Here is a 21,006-nt window from a genome sequence, read left to right as displayed (position 1 = left end):
GAGGTAATGCTTTGCATTGTAAATACCACTTTGAGGTAGGCACATATTATTATTGCCATTTTACAGATGTGGCAACTAAGACACAGAAGGATAAAATGGCTTGTCCAAAACCCAAAAGGTTCCAGTGTCAGAACTGTGATTAGTATTAATTAGGGATGTTGATTAATCACAGTTAACGCGTGCAATTAACTCAAATTAATTGCGATTAATCGCACTGTTAAACAATAGAATACCAATTGAAATGTATTAAATATTTGAGGTTTTTCTACATTTTCAAATATATTGATTTCTATTACACACAGAATACAAAATGTACAGTGCTCACTTTATATTATTGTTGATTACAAATATTTGCACTGTAAAAATGATAAAAGGAATAGTATTTTTCAATTCACCTCATACAAGTACTGTAGTGCAATCTCTTTATCATGAAAGTGTAACTTACAAATGTAGATATTTTTTCTTGCATAACTGCACTCAAAAACAAAACAATGTAAAACTTTAGAGCCTACAAGTCCACTCAGTCCTACTTTTTGTTCAGACAATCACTAAGACAAACAAGTTTGTTTACATTTACGGGAGATACTGCTGACTGACTCTTATTTACAATGTCACCTGAAAGTGAGAACAGGCATCCGCATGGCACTTTTGTAGCCGGTGTTGCAAGGTATTTACATGCCAGATATGCTAAACATTCGTATGCCCTTTCATGTTTTGGCCACCATTCCAGAGGACATGCTTCCATGCTGATGATGCTCGTTAAAAAACTAACGTGTTAATTAAATTTGTGACTGAACTCCTTGGGGGAGAATTGTATGTCTCCTGTTCTGTTTTACCCACTTTCTGCCATATATTTCATGCTATAGCAGTCTCAGATGATGTTCATTTTAAGAACGCTTTCACAGCAGATTTGACAAAAAACGCAAAAACGGTACCAATGTGAGATTTTTAAAAATAGCTATAGCATTCGACCCAAGGTTTAAGAATCTGAAGTGCCGTCCAAAATCTGTGAGGGACAAGGTGTGGATCATGCTTTCAGAAGTCTTAAAAAAGCAACACTCCAATATGGAAACTACAGAACCCAAACCACCAAAAAAGAAAATCAACTTTCTGCTGGTGGCATCTGACTCAGATGATGAAAATAAATATAAAGTGAGCACTGTACACTTTGTATTCTGTGTTGTAACTGAAATCAATATATTTTAAAATGTAGGAGACACCCAAAAATATTTAAATAAATGATATTCTGTTATTGTTTAACAGTGCGATTAATCGTGACTAATTTTTTTAATTGCTTGACTGCCCTAGTATTAATGAGTTTTTGGTTCCCAGTCCCATTTTGGATCAACTGGACCACATTACATTTCAGACACTGTTATTTCAATATTAGACAAATTAACATTGAAAGCACCTTCCTCAAAAGGACGGCAGGTGTACTGGATTCCAGGACAGCAAGTCCACAGGTAGTTTTCATAGAACATGTACAAACACCTACTAAAACTACCACCATAATGTAAAGCTCTTCACTAAAATACTTATAATACCATGGGGATACAAATAATAGTTTTAGAATTTAATAAAGAAACGGAAGTTTTTAATTTAAATCAACTTACTTTATTTAAGTGGTGCTAGTTCTTCACTTTCTTCCCAGTCTATGTTGCTAAAGTGGATTTTGGGACATTCTTAAATCGGGCTTTCCTAATTGTTAGTGAATTTCAGATTTACATAGATTTTGTTTCTGCTAAGAAATGCTCATTTTTAAAACAGTAGATTGAATGCAGAATATTACAGAAAAGGACTAGATGGGGGAAGAACTATTGCTTTAAGTTTGAGAATGTTCCATGCTGTCAAACTCCCCAGAAGTTCTGATCTTATTTCTACTTCCAATTGGTTAGAGAACATGCAGGGGGGAAGCACTGATACAGACCCAAATTCATGACCAATAGCAGCTCTTAGAACTTTCAGTGGAATACTAGAATCTTCAAGCAAATACTCTTAAATACAGGTTCACAAAGGAAAGTTGCATTAATATACGGTAGACCACTGAATGCCTGTGAGATTAAGTGCTCTTATCACAGTGTAAGAATAGCTCATAATTGTTAATCGCTTCTGGTTTTCACCTCAGAAAGTTGTGGCAGGTAGGAAAAAACTATTTATTTGGGAAACGCTTGTAGCAAGACAATTATATTTTGTTCTTCGCAATGTATAAAATTAAGCTACCCTAAATGTAGCATTTATAACTTAGTTCTTATAAAGAACAGCCATGTACCGGCCCGTACGCAGCCAACATTAAAGCACTGCCATGGCAGCACTTTAACGTTGCTGCCCCTTTTGCCCCGCCCATCGGCAGCCCTTCTGGTAGGCCCTATGGGCAGGGCCACCGAGGCGGGGGGGGGAGGAGAGCCCGGGCCCTTTTAAATCACCGCCGGAGCCCCAGGTGGCATGGGTCAGGCAGCACGGATGGGCTGGCTGGGGAAGCCAGGTCCCAGTACCTGTAAGTACTATTTAATATTACTTTCACCCCGCCAAGGTCCATCTAGCCCAGTATCCTGTCTTCCAACAGTGGCCAATGCCAGGTGCACCAGAGGGAATGAACAGAACAGGTAATCGTCAAGTGATCCATTCTCTGTCGCTCATTCCCAGCTTCTGGCAAACAGAGGCCAGGGACACCATCCCTGCCCATCCTGGCTAATAGCCATTGATGGACCTATCCTCCATGAATGTATTTAGTTCTTTTTTGAACCTTGTTATAGTCTTGGCCTTCACAACATCCTCTAGCAAAGAGTTCCACAGGTTGACTGGGCATTGTGTGAAGAAATACTTCCTTTAAATCTAAATTTACTTCCTATAAATCTAAAATTGCATTAAACTTTTTTCAGGGTAACCTGAGGCTTTGTAAAACTGACAAGTAACGTTTTATATTTATTTTTAAAATATATTGGGTGATTTAAATATTAATTACAATTAATTTAAATTGAAATTATTTAAATAACTGCACCCTGCATGATGCTACTCCATGCCCCTCTTTACATTGTTTCATTTTTTTTATTTTCAGCACCTACATTGCATGGATCTCAACAATTAAGAATGTTTTCTTAGCCCAGGGGTTCTCACAACAAATTTTTTGGTGGCCGCAGAGTGCGGCCACCAACGCTTGCTGGTGGCGTTCTGACACTTTTTCCTAAAATACTTAACTTTAGGAAAAACAAATAAATAAGCACATATACACATCCAAATCAGTATAATTTATTTACGTTTTGTTTTTGTTTTTTTGCAAACTCAATAATAAAAATGTAAAGTTGTCTCCATTCTTTACTGAACCTAAACAGAATAGAAACAAAAATAAGGTGCTTTGCATGTTCTTGTCTTGAATTTCCTGAGCGTTACTAGCATGTTATTGGGAGAGTAGGCCCCCAATCCTGGTCCTCCTTATGTGGGAACTAAAAGCAGTATAAACAATGCATTTTACAGTGTCAGGTGGCCAAGCTGCAGGAAAGCTGGACAGCAGGACTCTGCATGGCATGTACACAGCACTGGAAGGAACTTCATGAAATATCTCATCAGCTAAATGGAGAGGGGAGGGAAAAATTGCAGATACCCCACAGGAGTGGAAAGCAGGACTATTCATGGCACTGAACCACAATCCTATTTTGGGGCAAGGAGAGTGAGAGGGAAATGGGAGTAGTAGTGAATGCAGCCTCTCTCTTGCAGTAGTGATTGAAGTCTGGCTGAGAGCTAATTACCACATTTTGGGAATGAACACTCTACCCTTCAGCACGGCAATCTATGTGTATTATTTCCCAAGTACACAGTTTACATCAGCCTTCTCTAGGATTTGGCCCTGGGAAGGAAAAATGTGGAGCACATGTCTCACTGAAGAGATATGGTTACACAATACTCATTGAAAAGAATGGTATAATTTGCTAAAGAGAACTGATTACGTGATCAATCAAGCAGTTGTATTAATTCACACTGGCTAGTGTATCTCAATAATTCACTTTAAAAAAAGTCTTGAAATTATTCACACTCCTTTTTGCAATTTTCTCTACATACTGTATTACAAAGATGTCTATATTTTCTTTACACTTTTCCTGAAACAGTTCCTCGTTTCCTCACTGCTACCATGAACACATTAATTGAATACCTATAATCTGTTTCCATTGTTTAAAATTATCGAGCATACAAGTCATAATAAAGCAGATCAGGATTGTCACAATGAAAATGCCTGCTTCTTTCAGAGTAAAATGAGTCATGTCCTAATTTATTCAAAAATAATGAATGGGAACGTATCTGTTTTGGAGAAATAAAATTAAAGTATGGAAAAAAATTCAAGAAAAAGAGACCATTGTTTCAAGATTATTTCAAAATAACCTATTTTAGTAGCTGAGACCCACTGATTTTGTTCCTCTCTGTTTCTTTTGCCACTTCAATTCAGTTTATGAAAATATTACTGCTTCTCCAACCTATCAAAGAGTTTGCTTTCTAGAATAATCATTCCAGGAAACTTGTGTACACTACCACACAAGGCCCCGATCCTGCAAGCAGGTTTGTATGGCCAGACCTACACACGCACACAGAACATCACTGACTTCAGGGGGCTCCATGTAGGTGTGGAGTCTGCCTAGAGCAGGGGTGGGACAACGTTTTGGCCTGAGGGCCACATCTAGGTATAGAAATTGTATGGCGGGCCATGAATGCTCACAAAATTAGGTTTGGGGTGAGGGCTCTGGGGTGGGGCCAGAAATGAGGCATTCAGGGTGCAGCAAGGGGCTCCGGGCTGGGGCAGCGGGGTTGAGGGCTCCGGCTGGGGGTGCAGGCTCTGGGGTGGGGCTGGGGATGAGGGGTTTGGGGTGCAGAAGGGTGCTCCGGGCTGAGACCAAGGGGTTCGGAGGGCGGGAGGGGGATCAGGGCTGGGGCAGGGGGCGCGTGTCTCAGGGGTGCAGGCTCTGGGCAGCGCTTACCTCAAGCAGCTCCCGGAAGCAGCGGCATGTCCCCGCTCCAGCTCCTACATGGAGGCACTGCCAGGTGGCTCTGCTGCGTGCTGCCCCATCCGCAGGCGCCACCCCTGCAGCTCCCATTGGCTGTGGTTCCCAGACAATCGCAGCTGCGGGGCGGCGGTTGGGGTGGGGGCAACATGCAGATCAGAGCCCCCTGGCTGCCTCTATGTATAGGAGCCAGAAGGGGAACATGCCGCTGCTTCCGGGAGCCACGCAGAGTGACCCCCAACCCTGCTCCCCAGCTGGAGCACCGGAGCGGCGCAAGCCCCAGACTCCACTCCTCAGCGGGAGCTCAAGGACTGGATTAAAATGGCTGGCAGACCAGATGTGGCCTGTGGGCCATTGTTTGCCCACCCCTGGCCTACAGGGCCCCGTTCAGGTCTTAATGTGCAGATATGCTGTATTTATTAGCCACAGTTTTCAGCGCTAATACGGAAATGTGGTAAACAAACCTGAAGCAACTTTTCCAGTGACACAAAGGATGGAAATTCATTACTATTTTAAGATTAGGTGACACAAAAAGACCTTCAGGGATGATGTACAAATATTTGGTCCCGCCTCAGTGTGGGAGGTGTACTAGATGGCACTGCGAGGTCCCTTCCAGCCCAATGTTTCTATGATTACGAAGTTTTGAGCAGAAAAAGTGAATCTTCTAAGAGAAAGGATAATACTGGGTAGTTTCTATCTTTTGGCCCAGAACAATCTCAAACCAAGATCTATGGAGACAGTGCAGCCAAGGGGATCTGAGCACGATTATTACCAGGACGCGTTGGAGCTGGATCGGTCACGTGCTTCAGATGGAAACTGATTCCATCACCAGAGTAGCAATAAGATGGACACCTGAAGGCAAGCGAAAACGAGGCTGCCCGAAACCAACATGGCGAAGAGCTGTGGAAGCCGAGCTGAAAAATCTGGGGCACAGCTGGGGAATCACTGAAAGACTTGCCAGAAACAGACAGGAGTGGAGGAGCTTCATCACTGCCCTAAATGTCAGAGGCGTAATAAGAACATAATGATGATAATCCTTCAATCATAGCTGTAAGAATTTATAGCACTTTTAGTTGGGCTAGCATCAGCAAGACTGACAGCAAGTGCTGAGAAGAATGTGAGAAATACACCCAAATATTAAGAAGATTATTGCCCTAATGCAGGGGTTCTCAATCTTTTTCTGATACATGCCCCCCCCCCATGCTATAAAAACTCCATGGCCTGCTTGTCCCACAACAATTGCTTTTCTGCATATAAAAGCCAGGACCAGCGTTAAGGGGTAGCAATCAGGACAACTGCCCCAAGGCCCCATGAACCTAGGTTGCTCAGGCTTCAGCTTCGGCCCTGGGTGGCAGGGCTCAGGGCTTCAGCCCCATGCAGTGGGTGCTTTGAAGTGCTGGCCCCAGCAAGTCTCATGCCAGCCCTGCTTGGCAGACCCCCTGAAACCTGCTCAGGGGGTCCCGGACCCCTGCTTGAGACCCACCAGCCTAGCGCACTCCACAATCCCAAAAGGCTGCCGTTGCTGCCTGCACGAGTTTGCAGCCTCCAGGGGCAGCACACGACGCTCCGCCTCCTGCTGTATGTCTCTCGACACGAGAAGCGAGAAGGGGCATTTTTACCTTTCCAGCTAAGTGTTATGTTCCATTCGTAGAAGAAAATCAGTTTCCCTTTCCGGCTGTTGCAGGAGGCTTCGCCTTCCATTTGCTTCAGGTCGCTTATTTCACAGCTGCCCGCCTCACTGCCCACCGCGATCCCCACCAGCAGCTGCTCCAGTTGGGTTTTTGACCAGCCGGTCGCGTCCCGCTCCGTCCTGCGGCAGAAGGGCGGGCGGGGAGGGGGTGAGCCGCAGCCGGGCCCAGGGCAAGCCCCCGCGGCTCCCCCTGGCTACAAACCGAGCGTGGCCTCGGGCCCCCGCCCGCGGGAGGCTCAGCGTGGAGCCGGCAGCAAACCCCGCGGTTGCCGGCGCCAGACTCGGCCCGGCCGCTGCCCGTGTCCGGACAGCCCCAGCCGCGGCAGGGACGGGGGAGAAGCTGCCGCCCGGCCCGCGAGGGGCAGGCCGCTCAGCGGGACCGGGACCGGGACCGGGACCGGGCCGCCGCCGCCGCCGCCGCCGGGGCCCCCCTTCCCCGCCCGCTCACCAGTGCCAGTTGTTCACGTTGGTGGCGTCCGCTCGCTCCTCCACGATCCAGCGCGGGTCCCCCTGGCCCCACTTGGCCATGGCGCTGCCGGCTGGCTCCCGCCGCCGCCGCCGCTACCCCTGCCCGGCCCCGCCCCGCCCCGCCCCGCCCCCTCTGCCCGGCCGCTTCCGGCGCCGCCACCCGGCGGGAAGGTGCCAGAACCGTCCCCGGGACTCAGAGCCGCCGCCGCCGCCGCCGCCTCTTGCTCGTCCCCGGCGGGCAGCGCGCGCAGCCTTACAGACACGCGGGGCCGTTACACGCCCCCCCCCCGGCTCTGGCGCCGTTGGGTGTGATTTGGTTGGGGGGAGTGGGGGACGTGGTGTTCGGCGGCGGGGGTGTGACACGTGTGTAAGGTGGGCGGCCAGCGCGTGAGAGAGGCGGCCCTGCGGCTGCTCCAACCCTGCAGCCACAAAACTCCCTCCCTCCTCACTGAGCTGCTCTGCTCCCCTCCCGCGCCCCAGTTTTCCTCAAGGTCAGCAGGGTGTGTTGACTTCCCTTCTCCCTGCAGCTACGTTTGAGATCCGAGCAAGTTACTCCAGTACGGCTTCGAGTTGTAGCAAGTCCTGCTCGGAGTCTGGCAGCCTGCAGGAAAGGGTGACCCAGGCTGTGGCCAGTGCTCACACTGCCCTGCCCAAGTCCCGCCCCTCCAATGCCATAGAGCATCGGTGCTGGAACTAGCGGGGTGGGGGGTGCTGCAGCACCCCCTGGCTAGAAGTGGTTTCCATTATATGCAGGGTGTACAGTTTGGTTCAATGGCTCTCAGCACCCCCACTATACAAATTGTTCCAGCGCCCCTGCCACAGGGACACATCCGTCAGCGTCCGGGGAGGGCTGCATGGAAGGGTGGAAACTGCTCCTCTGCAAGCAGAAAGGAGTACTACTGGCACCTTAGAGAATAACCAATTTAGTCTCTAAGGTGCCACTAGTACTCCTTTTCTTTTTGCGAATACAGACTGACATGGCTGCTACTCTGAAATCTGCAAGCAGAGTGGTCCACTAGTAGAGGGCACACAGGAGGGGATACGCTAGGCCAATGGTCTTGTCTGTTCTGTGGACATAAAAATTTCCTTTGCACTTTTCATAAGAGTAGAGGGTTTGGTGCCGTGCCCTTGGCTACAATTTCACCTCACTGTATTAATGCTAGCTGTTTCCTTTCCTGATTTAGATGGGGCTCGATTTTAATGTGTAATCCTTAGGGATGAACCATGCTATATACATATAATATCTAATCCAATGATTTTGAGAACTGTTATGATAAGGGCAGTGTTTATTTGTTGTACATGGGTAACAGCAAAAGGATATAAAATGATTTGATAGTAGGGGACAATGTTTTTCCTTAAATTATGAAAAGTCATCACAGAGGATGTTTTCTTATCATGTCTGAAAGGGCACAAAAAACTAATCACATTTTAAAATATCATTGCTCTTAGGAAAACAAGTTTGAAGTATAATCATACACACTTTTTTGCTGAGCACATCCTTGATTTTCAGAAGCTACGTCTCCTTAATGTAGTACTTATTTACTTCCCAGTCAGTCTCTTACAGCATATACATATAGGAATCAAAATCTGGACAATGTTCCTGTCTTTATTAGAACAACAAAATACTTTAAATGACTCTAAGAGCAAGGGTTGTGATTCTCACAAGGTGGAGATATGAGGTCCTTCGTCCTCCCTCTCTGTCAGTGCTGCCAAAATGTCAAGATCAGGGTCATTTTGTTCAGTCTCTGGCTCCAAAATAATTGCCACTTCTGAAAACCTTACTCCTTTCAGTCCTTTCCCATTATTACGCATTCTTGGATCGGGTGTTAAGGAAAAAGCTGGTCCATCATTTGTTTCTGTTAGGAAGCAAGTCTGCAAGAAATTATAACGAATAATACAAATGAGACAAAATGTCATGAAGGTACAGAATTAGAGAAATTCTAAACAGGCAAAATCTCAAGTACATTTTTTTCCTGTGTTCCGCACTTGAAACATGCAGAGAGTGCATATCTCTGTAATGGTGAAGGTTGCTGGACCAGCAGTAAATTAGATGCCTTTCAGTACATACTGTAAATATAAATGACTCCTAGTCCTTTACTGCACCCAGTCTTCATTCTTTCATTTTTCAATTCAAATTACCTGTTTGGTAACAGCTTCTGTAGTGAGTTGAGGAGCTACATTATTAGGCTCAGTGGTCTCTTTGAGTGCTACATTTTCTTCATGTTCATTTTTACCATCTAATAGTAGAATGTCACGGTCATCACATTTTTGTTTCTCTACTAATATTTCCTTCTCATCATTGTTTTTATTGATATTTTTCCCATCTTTAACCTCCATCACTTGGGCATCACTGAAAAAGAGTAAGATAATGTATGAGGCCCTGATCCTGCAAACACTCGTGCATGAAAACCTGGCTCTCTTGAAGTCAATGGCAAAACTTGCATTTACTTTGAAGTATTTCACCCAAGTTGCAAACTTTATCTATGTGAGTAGTCTCATTGGAGGCATGTACATTCCTGTCTCCTATAGGGATGAATAGAGGTCAATATGGCTTGTCAAAGAGTACATGAAGTCTTGCCCACAGAACATAAAATTTGCTTTAAAAGATATCAACTTCCCTGATACTTTAAGAAGTTTTATATTTTAGTACAGCAACAGTTCATTGGAAATCAACCAGTACAGCTAATCATAGATGAAAGAAAACCTCCTATGATCTGAACAATTAAGCAATCACACATTTCAGTATGCTGATTTGTACAAGCTGTGGCATGTCTTCAGAAATATACTTACTTGTCATCTTGTTTCCTTACATTTTGTGGACTTGTATCACTGTCTGTTGCATAAGGATTTCCTATATTTCTGTTAATTTCATTGTGTTCCTTGACTGAGAGTTGTAGTTTAGCATTTCTGAAAATGACAAATACACAACAAGCAAATGGTTTCCTATTTTTGTGAATTGGCCTTGCAGTATTTCTAAACATTTACAATACAAATAATAATTTAAGTGAGCACATATTTTGAGCCACATTAATTCCTGAGGTAACTCTATCCACTTAAATAGAATTATCACAGGGATTAATTTGGCCCATTATTTCCTGTTTCACTGAAACAAACATTAAGTTCAGTTACATGCTGCTGATTATGATTAAACAGACACTCAACTTGAAATCTAGTCAGTTTCAAAAGGGCATTACCCTGCTGTCTTTGAAGTCAATGGCAGAATTCCCAATGTCTTCAGTGGTGCAGGATCAGGGGATAGTGAGTGAAGAGTATTATAATGTACTCCATCTGTGTCTCCCTTCCATTATCTCTGACCTTGCAACCACATTTTCCTATTTTTTAAAAAAAGTCTATGTCCACTGATCCCTTGTCACAAAACAAAAGAGGAAACTGGCTATAGAGGTTGTCTATATACAAAGTGCTGTCAAATGTAAATAGTAACAAAGTGAAAAAATAGAGAAAAATAGTTCTTGGCTCTAATCTTTCATTTACAGCAAATTTTAGGTGATACTTCTCACATTACAGAGTAACAGCCGTGTTAATCTGTATTCGCAAAAAGAAAAGGAGTACTTGTGGCACCTTAGAGACTAACCAATTTATTTGAGTATAAGTGAAGTGAGCTGTAGCTCACGAAAGCTTATGCTCAAATAAATTGGTTAGTCTCTAAGGTGCCACAAGTATTCCTTTTCTTTTTACTTCTCACATTAGTAATTTTCCAGACAGAACTGTGATTTTCAAGTTGACACTATGCCTTTAAAGTTGAATTCTTAGTAAGGATTGTAATCTAAATCTACCTTGTTAATCTAAATAAAATATTTATTTATACCTTTTTCTATTAACAAATATGTATGTCACAAAGGCTATAAGAGTGCAGCCCAGCAGAATACTTAGAATTATGGTTGCTATAAGTTCAGAGGGCATTGAGTCAACAGGTATCTCTTCTACTGCAACAGAAACAGAAGTTCCAAATATTTTCTCCAGTTCAGTTTGAATGGCCATCTCTTGTTCCTTACATTTTCTAAAAACAGACAAGTAAAAACGTTTGTATTAATTTATTTAACAAAAGGCCTTCACTTTGGTTTATAAAGCAGTGAAGGAAAGACTAAAACTAGAGAAGATTGGTTCTGTCTTATATAATTTTTAGCCAACCTGTTAAATGCTATTGTAGGGCTCTAATTCTCATTTAAATCCAGAGTTGTTTAGAATAGTTCCTATCGACCCCTATTTAATTTCTGTAGAATGCTCTTGATTTCATCTCTCCCTTTTGAATTCTGTAGGATGTTTCCATAAGAGTTGCTTTAGCTGAATCATATCAAAACTTCCTGAACCTCCTGGAGTCTATAAAACCCTGTCGGAAATCTCACCAGGATAGTGTCTCTATGGTATCTTAACACTTTCAAATCCCAGCAGGAACCACTTACAGGAAAATAGCCTTTTGAGAATGAACTGAACTTTTTGAAACTCAAAAGTGGTTCGTTTTGAGGGACATCTCAGAGCAGTTCTTACTTGATCTTAACCAGTTCATTCATCCCTAATCAAGATGTAAATATTTTAAAGGGAAGCAAAATCCACCTTTGTAACTCACAATGATACACTTTGTACTATACCATACAGACCTTTTTACATGCTCCTCAGGTATTGCTTGGGCTGTCTGATCAACAGCAACAATCTTTACATGGGTTACATCAGTGCTTTCTCTTACTCTTCTGTCAACAATTTTAGATAACACATCAATGATGTAAACAGTCCATTCGAGTTTTTCTTCTAGAACCCTGCCACCAGATTGAGATAAACAATTTTAATTGACTGGGGAACAACAAATTATTTTTATCTAGAAATGACAGAAAGTAATCAATGTTATACAATGATAACATTTAATATAATATTATGCATTTATTTACCATTTTCATCTAAGGATCTCAAAACACAATAGTGGTTCACGTTTATTATCATCCCTGTTTTATAGATAGGAAAATTGATGCACAGAGGTTAAGAGACTTGCCCAAGGTCACACAGTAGGTCAGTATCAGAGGGTACATCTACCATGAAAAAAAATTCCTTGCAGCAGCTGAGTCAAACTGGCTCAAGTTCGCTGGGCTTGCACTACAGGCTACAAATAGCTCTGTAGATGTTCCCACTTAGGCTGCAGCCTGGGCTCTGAGACCCATTCCTCTCTCCAGGTTTCAGAGCCTGGGCTCCAGCCTGAGTGGGAATGTGTATATTACTATTTTTAGCCCCACCGAGCAATCTCAAGTCAGACTCACTGCTGTGTTTTTTTTCCTCTTCAGTGTAAATGTACAAAGAGTCAGTTAGAGAACGCAGGTTTCCCAACTCTGAGTCCTCTGCTCTGATCACTAGACTAAGCTACTTCCCATTACTGTTTCATATGAAACCTGGAAACTCTTAGATATGTTAGCATAAATGAGCTCCAAAAGAAAACTTAAAAATGTAAATTGAAATAAATTCTCTTGCTTGCAGTTCACAAGCAATACTACTTAGCACAAGGAATATTGTGTCATGCTTTACCAAATGAATATTGATTTGTTTCCTGAAAGCATTGTTATAAATATTTTAGATTCATATCTATCAGATGTGGACTATTATTATGACCACTTAAAGGTGAAATGCAAGGGGGAAAACCTATTTTCCTTGAGCTCTTTATTGTTCATAGACAATTTCATACCAAATCAGACCAGTGGTAACCCATAATCCAGTATCCTGTCTGTGACAGTGGCCAGCACCACCTGCTTTGGAGGAACATGGATGGCAGAACTGGGGGACCTGGGAGGGTTAATGACCCTGCAGTGGAAATATTGCAGGGCTTGACATATGTTTCTGCCTCCCCCGACCCCGCAACATTTGCCACACATACAACATCTCACAGAGGCAAGAGCAGGACCCAGCTATGTTTCTGACCTCCTGCATACACAGGAGAGGGGAAGTGTAGTCTGTAACCTATCATTTAAATCAGCTTCTGTACCAGATGACTGGAAGATAGCTAATGTGATGCCAATTTTTAAAAAGGGCTCCAGAGGTGATCCCAGCAATTACAGGCCTGTAAGCCTGACTTCAGTACCAGGCAAACTGGCTGAAACTTCAATAAAGAACAATATTATCAGACATATAGATGAGCATAATTTGTTGAGGAAGAGTTAACGTGGTTTTAGTAAAGGGAAATCATGCCTCACCAATTTACTAGAATTCTTTGAGGGGGTCAACAAGCATGTGGACCAAAGGGATCCAGTAGATATAGTGTACTTAGATTTTCAGAAAGCCTTTGACAAGGTCCCTCACCAAAGGCTCTTACGCAAAGTAAGCTGCCACGGGATAAGAGGGAAGGTGCTCTCATGGATTGGTAACTGGTTAAAAGATAGGAAACAAAGGGTAGGTATAAATGGTCAGGTCTCAGAATGGAGAGAGGTGAATAGAGGTGTCTCCCAGGGGTCTGTTCTGGGACCAGTCCTATTCAACATATTCAAAAATGATCTGGAAAGAGGTGGAAACAGTGAGGGGGCAAAATTTGCAGATGATACAAAATTACTAAGGATGGTTAAGAACCAGGCAGATTGCAAAGAGCTACAAAAGGATCTATCAAAACTGGGTGACTGGGCAACAAAATGGCAGATGAAATTTAATGCTGATAAATGCAAAGTAATGCACATTGGAAAGCATAATCCCAACTATACATATAAAATGATGGGGTCTAAATTAGCTATTACCACTCAAGAAAGAGATCTTGGAGTCATTGTGGATAGTTCTCTGAAAACATCCACTCAATGTATAGAGGCAGTCAAAAAGCAAACAGAATGCTGGGAATAATTAAGAAAGGGATAGATAATAGGACAGAAAATATCATGTTGCCTCTCTATCAATCCATAGTACACCCACATCTTGAATACTGCGTGCAGATGTGGTTGCCCCATCTCAAAAAAGATATATTGGAATTGGAAAAGGTTCAGAAAAGGGCACCAAAAATTATTAGGGGTATGGAATGGCTTCCATATCAGGAGAGATTAATAAGACTGGGACTTTTCAGTTTGGAAAAGAGACGGCTAAGGGGAGATCTGATTGAGGTCTATAAAATCATGAGTGGTGTAGAGAAAGTAGATAAGGAAGTGTTGTTTACTACTTCTCATAACACAAGAACTAAGGGTCACCAAATGAAATTATTATGCAACAGGTTTAAAACAAATAAAAGGAAGTATTTAAAACAAATAAAAGGAAGTATCACACAATGCACCGTCAACCTGTAGAACTCCTTGCCAGAGGATGCTGTGAAGGCCAAGACCATAACAGGGTTCAAAAAAGAACTAGATAAATTCATGGAGCATAGGTCAATCAATGGCTATTAGCCAGGATGGGCAGGAATGGTGTCCCTAGCCTCTGTTTGCCAGAAGCTGGGAATGAGTGACGGGATGGATCATTTGATGATTACCCGTTCTGTTCATTCTCTCTGGGGCACCTGGCACTGGCCACTGTTGGATGACAGGATACTGGGCTAGATGGACCTTTGGTCTGACCCAGTAGGGCCATTCTTATATTCTTATAAAGGGAGGCGAGAGTGGGACCTGGGTAGCTATGGGGACCCTTGGGCTCTCCACCTGCTCTTGGTATGCGCGGCTAGGATGCCCAAGAGCAGACCCTGGCTTGTGTCCCTACCCCCCAGGGTGTGCCACCTAGGGCAGGTAAAGGGTCCAGGGCTCCCCACAGCAACCTGGGCTCCTTGGGCAACTCTTACCACAGTCTGGCTTCTGGCCAGGCTAGGGGGCATGGCCTGAGGGAAGGGGAGGAGCAGGGGGCAGGACCCCATGGCAGGGGGCGATGTGGAGGGCCCAAATGTTCTTTGTGCCTAAGGCTCCAATAAATCTTAATCTGCCTCTAGCCAGGGAGAATGTAGGAACAGCTGTCCTCTCCCCATCCTTTTTTTACTCAGCCAGGACACCCCTTCCCAGACTAGAGCCAGCTCCCTGCGCCCTCAGCCGAGTCTCACTAGCTCCCCTTCTTATCCCTCCCCTCCCCTCCCTGCCCCAAGTTTCACAGTGCATTTCTATTCTCCCCTCTCCCTGCAGAGAAAGTGCAAGACTCTGCAGTTGACAGTTATGGGATAACCCTTCCCCCAAGGAATGTTTTTGCCCAACCCCTAAGAGCTGGAGGTTGGTGAAATGCCTATCTTTAATTCTCCTCTGATGTCATCATTCTCTTAAATCTTCATTCCTCCTAAAGATCCTGCAGCAAGAGTAGGGAAATCAAGGCCTGATATTCATAATGCAAAATATAAATAATGTTGAAAAATAAAACAAAAAATATTTGAAGTCTTCATAAACAAGCAAGAAAAGGCAGAACATACACATCTTTAAGGCTAGAAATAGCCACCAGAGCTGCAGCCCGAGACTAGCTCTATTGGCCACTTATATTTCAGACCCACCGAGGCTAGATGTAATTACATCATACTTGTGCTATATTTCAGAGATGATGGGCCACCTACACGTTAACTAATTCCCTGGTGCCACATGGATAATTGACCCCCACAGGAAGACAGATTTTGCTGCTGCTGCTGCCCTTCAAGAGATTTTCTGTTTGTGGGGAAGCTTTAGTTTGTGGCTTCATTTCTTGGAAGCCAAGCCAAGGAATGAGGAGTTGAATCAGTGCATGCCCTGGCCACACGCACTTTCCTGGCCAAGGTTGCCCACCATTGGGATGACTGACCTTTTATGACACCCTATCTACTTCTGCAACCTTCTCCAGCTCAAGCACATTTTCCATCCTCAGGGCCATGCACTCGCCAGAGCAGAACAGGGCTATATTGCAGGATGATTTTTATTTCTTCGGGGAAAAGGAAGGTCAATATGGGAGTACAAATTGCAGAATATTAGCTACACCCATGATATGACTTCAACCCACAGAACTGAACAAACCTCACATCATTTAAGTGATGACACTACCTCAGTCATATGGCAACCCAGCAAAGTCAGAGCTATTAGACTACTTTGTCACCATCTTGGCTACTTGCTTTTCTGTTTATAAAAAGTGGAAATGGCTGACTTGATCATTTTTCCCTAATCTCCCTCCTCACTCTGAGAGACTTCTTTCTAGTCCATTGAAACGCAGTAGAATCTGTGGTCTTCCTCTCCAGCACGCTAAACGCTTGGAGCCAAATCCTCAATATCTGTAAATTGGCATAGCTAAACTGAAATAATTGGAGCCATTCTGAGTTACACCAATTGAGGACTTGGTTTCTCAGTGACTCATAGCTGTATTGGCCCCCCTAAGACTGCCATATCCAGATCTTAAGAGGATCCTGCCTTAATCTTTCCCTGGCATTATATCAGAATAAATTGTATAGCTCCATAAATACCTTTTTAATTCAGGAATGTTTCTTTCAACAATATTGATCTTCTGACTAAGGACAAGTACCACAATGTTATCATTGGAACTGGGATCAATGGTTACCTATAAAATAATAAATGAATCACATTAAGTCTATATTTCATGTTTGCTACCCACATTTATAATTTTTTTTTATTCTCAAGACTGGCTTGCAGAAAACGCTTTCTGAGGGTTGGGATAAAAATGAGAAGACATCAAGTACACTTAGGACTTTTCCTTTCCATTACTTCAGTGGAACTGAGAAGTTAAGATGACTTTACAGGCAACTCCAAAAAGGGTTAAGAACCTACTAAATTATAGCTGAAGAAACATGAAACTATGCTATGCCTATAGATAACATCTAGAAGAAAAAAAGGGCAGATACAAGATAAAACTAAAATTTCTTCCATCTTGTATTCCTTATCCATGCACGCAAATTTATAGACAGACTTCCAAAATTAGGTCCAAGCAAATATTTTTTTGCACATGATTTATTTGTGCAACCAGGTAGGCATGTGAAAAATCAGATATCTGCATGTGCATATGGCCAGTTCAATGTGAACTCAGCAGCTAAATAGCCCTGCATCACATGTTGTAACTTTAAATGTAAAGTTGTCATTGTAGTGCTTGAGATTTGCATTGTAGGCCAATTAATCCCTGGTGCAACTCTACTGAGTTACACCAGGGATTATTTCATTCCATATGTCTAAGGAGCACTATGGACATACATAGATCAATTTTCATACATACATACATACATACATACCAACATACATACATAAACCATATCCTGTGCGTTGTTTCTTTTAAATAGAAGTTACAACATAGTAACCCACATGCAGGTCTCAACATATACCCTACTCTATATAGTACATCCTACAGTTTCATTGTTTAATAGTAATAATGGGATAGACTTTTTAAAGACTAACCTTAGTTGTACACAGAGTTTTGAAATGGAAGGAAAAGAGTAATAAACCATATATATTTTCTAATCTCTTACATCGACTGTTGCTTGTGTTGTAAGTCCTTTCCCTCCTTGGTCTGCAGCTTTGACTTGCAAAGGAAATGATTCAATCTTTCCTGTCACTGACACTGTATAAATCTGCCCTGTATTTTCATCAATGTCAAATTCATTGGTTTGATGATTCACCAAACTGTACAGCAGAAACCCATTATCTCCAGAATCTGGGTCTGTGGCCTGGATTCAGAAAAGAAAAAGCAACAATAATGTAGCAGAGCAGTACTCAGCCTCTGGCTTTTGGACTGTAAATTGCTCTTGAGAGCCTGTGGGTCTCTCCCCCATTGGTATTTATAAAATCCTGGCATCCTGGGACTGGTCTGTATACTTTTTAAATGCATAGACCTGTACCTCCCTTCCATTAACACAAGTGAAAAGGGGGCAGAAACCATCAGAATCAGGTTGATGGAAGGGGGAAATAATGGCTCTATGAAATGCATCCTCATGAGCCCGCTGAAGAGTCTGCAGCTCCTAGAGTCAAGGGGGCAGCACTCGGGTTGAAAGGAGCAGGGATGGTAGACCAGGTGCATTCTGCAACATATTCCCCATTGGGCCTGGTGGATAATTGAGTAGATACCAGTGGTTTGACCTGAAGAAGAGCTCTATGTAAGCTCAAAAGCTTGTCTCTTTTACCAACAGAACTTTGTCCAATAAGAGATATTACCTCACTCTCCTTGTGTCTCGGATATCAATGGGGAAGTTATTAGTGCTCTGTGCAGCATTAACTCCCATTCCACTCAGATGCAGGGGGAGAGTCAATGGCAAAATGGGAGCCACAGGACCTGGGCAGTCAAAGCAGTGAATCTCCACAGGACTGCAGTTTCCCTTCCTCACAGACCTCTATATCTGAGGGGAATGGGTTTGGAGGGAGTGTCCTCTGCATTTGGCCACCCCAAGTCCCTCTCCTTAAGAAGCCTCAAGGAAATTCCCTGAGATGAACCTTGCAGAGTTTCATGGGCCCTCTGTCTCCCTCCTGAATGACTTAGCACTATTTTAGTAATATGATTTCCAGAGCATTGTGAAGGGCCTGCCCACAGTGGCAATTAAACTCTGTTAGTGGGCCGGTTTATAAACCCAGTTTACTAACAGCTCCTGCTATTATTATTTAAGGACCTCATTTTGCACCATTGAAGTCACTGTTTTCTCACTGACTTTAGTGGCAACAGGATTGGGCCCTAAACACAGTTAACCTGGTCTGTGCAGGGTAGGCATAATGGGCCAGATTCTTGTTTACGATCCAGCCCCTTTTATGCTACTCAAGCAGTGTAAAAGCAGCTGAATTCTGACTGTAACTGGCCAGCACCAGCTCTTGGATCCATGCCTACCCTGTGGATGGGATTATGGCGATCTTCAGTTGGTGTAGTGTCCTTTAGGTATCATACACCAGTGGCATAAGTTAGAGCAGACCCCTTAGGCTGCTCCATCTCATGCCAAGGCTGGGGCAGGCACAGACCAGCTCACAGCACCAGGGAACTATAACAAGCTCCCTGATGTCCCCCAGCATTCACATTCACTGAGCAGATCTCAGATGCAGGGCAGATGATGACCCAATATTTTAAAAACATGTTTAAAAATGGCTCCCCTAACCCAGTTTAATGGCCAGTGTGAATGGAGCCCAAGTCTTTCAGAAGCCTTCAGATACTCAGAAAGGGCAGAAATATACTCTACCTGAACTTTAACAACTGGGAATTTGTACGGCACTGAGTTCAAGATCCGAACAGAGTAGGAGCTATTCAAAAATGCTGGCTTTTCATTTACATCTTGCACTAAGATTGTTAGTCTTGCCACATTTTGAGAAAACAGACCTTTTAAAAATAAATACATTAATGTAATTAAATCCTGTATCGTGCAGAACATATCACTGAGGCTACAGACATGTTTCTCCGTTAACCCCAAGCATTGCATTCAGATGTGAAAGCAGGCAGTTTTAAGACGATGGCTATACTGAATGAGGGTGAGGAGGGGTGGCACAGCACAGGAGTCCCCAGAAGAATTCTGGCTGACTCAACTTGAATTCCTCTGGGAGGCACATGCTGGAGTGATGCAGGGTGAAAGGGTACAGCATGTTAGCTCTATTAGCCAGGACAGACAGGAGCTGGGGCCCTAGCCCTGTGCCATTTGGGAAGTCCAGTGCCAACAGCTGCATTCCCATCTGTGGCTGTGGTGAGCCCCTGTGAAGGAGTGCAAGGTTGAGGGAAGGCTCTTTGCCCTCCATTGCCTGCCTAGTGCCCATGCAATCTGGCCCTCAGCTTTTAATCTTTCTCCACAGCTTTGTCATTTAAAGCAATTCACATTTTCTGTTTCTAAATTTAGTGCAAATATAGAATGCACAAGAAGTGTCCTGTGCTTAACACCCTCCAGTTCAAACTGCAGTGTCCTTCAAAGGAAAAAAAAATACCTGAATACTGGACCCGTGTGACAGAGGAGGGACTTTCATTTGCTTCAACTGTAATTGTATACTGAGAAATTTCCTCATAGTTCAAGTTAATTGCAGTTTTTAGCTGTCCACTTTTTGTATCCAGTATAAAATGGGCTGAAAGGAAAAATGTGCACTTTTCAGTAATATAGTCACCATTTTCATTTGTATCCTTCACACCTCTTCCATCTGTGTTGCTCTTGTAATGCTACTTACTGCCTCAGTTCTTGGGGGCTGAATGGTAGCGTATTTCAACACTAATACAGGAGTGGCAAAAGCACCAAAACCTCAAAAAACTTTCAACCAGAAGTAGGTCACCAGCTGTGCTTTTTATGACTTCACACATTGCCTGTTAATACTTCTGTATTTCCTATACAAAAAGAGCAAAATGTGCACTTTCAATCTAGATGACTTATTCCAGTCCAGGGTCTCTCAACTCTTTTTCATAGTGTGATGACATCTTAAGAGAGATCTTGGTTTGCCACCTCACCTCTTCTCCTATTTGCAAGTGTGTCGACTACTATCCTTCCCATTCATGATTGCATAACATTCCTCAGGCAGCTCTTGCTTACATGGAAGAGTAATATTTGGTGAGCATGGCGTGTGTTTTTATAGCTGTCTTTTAGAAACATTTACCAGCTGGAAACAAGAAGGCAGAATGGCAGAACATGTGACCAGCCAGCTTTTCACTAGCAGGGCTCCGCCGACCACCATTGTTTTAGATTAGGGAAGACACATGGAGGAAGAAAGACTATAACATCTCCAAGGGAGAGAAAGCCGAGTGAGCCTCTCACTGGAGGACCCTCCCACACTGATTCTCTATCTTGAATCTCCTCAAAGTCCTTTCCCTGAACAGACAGACTTCTTACATTTAAAGGTGCAGTATACAGAAGACAGAATGTTAGCTATGTGCGCTGCACCTGTCTTTCTACTTGATTAGCATTTTTTTAACTCAGATTTTCATTATTCCATGTTTTTAGACATAGGGGGCCATATTCCCAAGTGTTGTAAATGTCGGTGTAAGTTGCACACCAGTAAATTGGTGTGAGTGCAAGCTGATGTC

General features: G+C 43.3%; 2 protein-coding genes across 6 annotated transcripts in view; both read right to left on the bottom strand.

The window, feature by feature from the left end:
* Positions 1-7,272, bottom strand: part of LOC102940760 (activator of 90 kDa heat shock protein ATPase homolog 2) — a 40,033-nt gene extending 32,761 nt beyond the window's left edge. For 4 of the 5 annotated variants that reach the window (XR_006289921.1, XR_006289922.1, XR_006289923.1 and 1 more), the window contains exons 1-2: positions 7,124-7,272; positions 6,605-6,795 (exon numbers count right to left, since the gene is read on the bottom strand). Coding sequence is in view for 1 of the 5 variants with exons in the window: in XM_043543903.1 (XP_043399838.1) it covers positions 6,605-6,795; positions 7,124-7,203 (271 nt within the window). In the remaining 4 variants the exon portion in view is untranslated. Of the gene's footprint in view, positions 1-5,757; positions 5,929-6,604; positions 6,796-7,123 lie in introns of those variants that run through there. The other variant, XR_006289925.1, reaches the window with a different exon arrangement.
* A 1,148-nt stretch (positions 7,273-8,420) lies between these two features.
* Positions 8,421-21,006, bottom strand: part of LOC122465089 (protocadherin Fat 4-like) — an 87,250-nt gene continuing 74,664 nt past the window's right edge. Inside the window, exons 37-45 of the mRNA XM_043543155.1 lie at positions 19,926-20,060; positions 19,196-19,332; positions 17,510-17,707; positions 16,499-16,593; positions 11,760-11,915; positions 10,970-11,161; positions 9,934-10,050; positions 9,283-9,493; positions 8,421-9,015 (exon numbers count right to left, since the gene is read on the bottom strand). Coding sequence (XP_043399090.1) covers positions 8,803-9,015; positions 9,283-9,493; positions 9,934-10,050; positions 10,970-11,161; positions 11,760-11,915; positions 16,499-16,593; positions 17,510-17,707; positions 19,196-19,332; positions 19,926-20,060 — 1,454 coding nt within the window. The 3' untranslated portion in view covers positions 8,421-8,802. The remainder of the gene's footprint in view (positions 9,016-9,282; positions 9,494-9,933; positions 10,051-10,969; positions 11,162-11,759; positions 11,916-16,498; positions 16,594-17,509; positions 17,708-19,195; positions 19,333-19,925; positions 20,061-21,006) is intronic.

The sequence above is a fragment of the Chelonia mydas genome, chromosome 3 (assembly GCF_015237465.2).
Source record: "Chelonia mydas isolate rCheMyd1 chromosome 3, rCheMyd1.pri.v2, whole genome shotgun sequence".
In the NCBI taxonomy this organism is placed as follows: Eukaryota; Metazoa; Chordata; order Testudines; family Cheloniidae; genus Chelonia; species Chelonia mydas.
The sequence above is the reverse complement of the archived record's forward strand: the minus strand, read 5'-3'. Positions and strand labels throughout refer to the sequence as shown.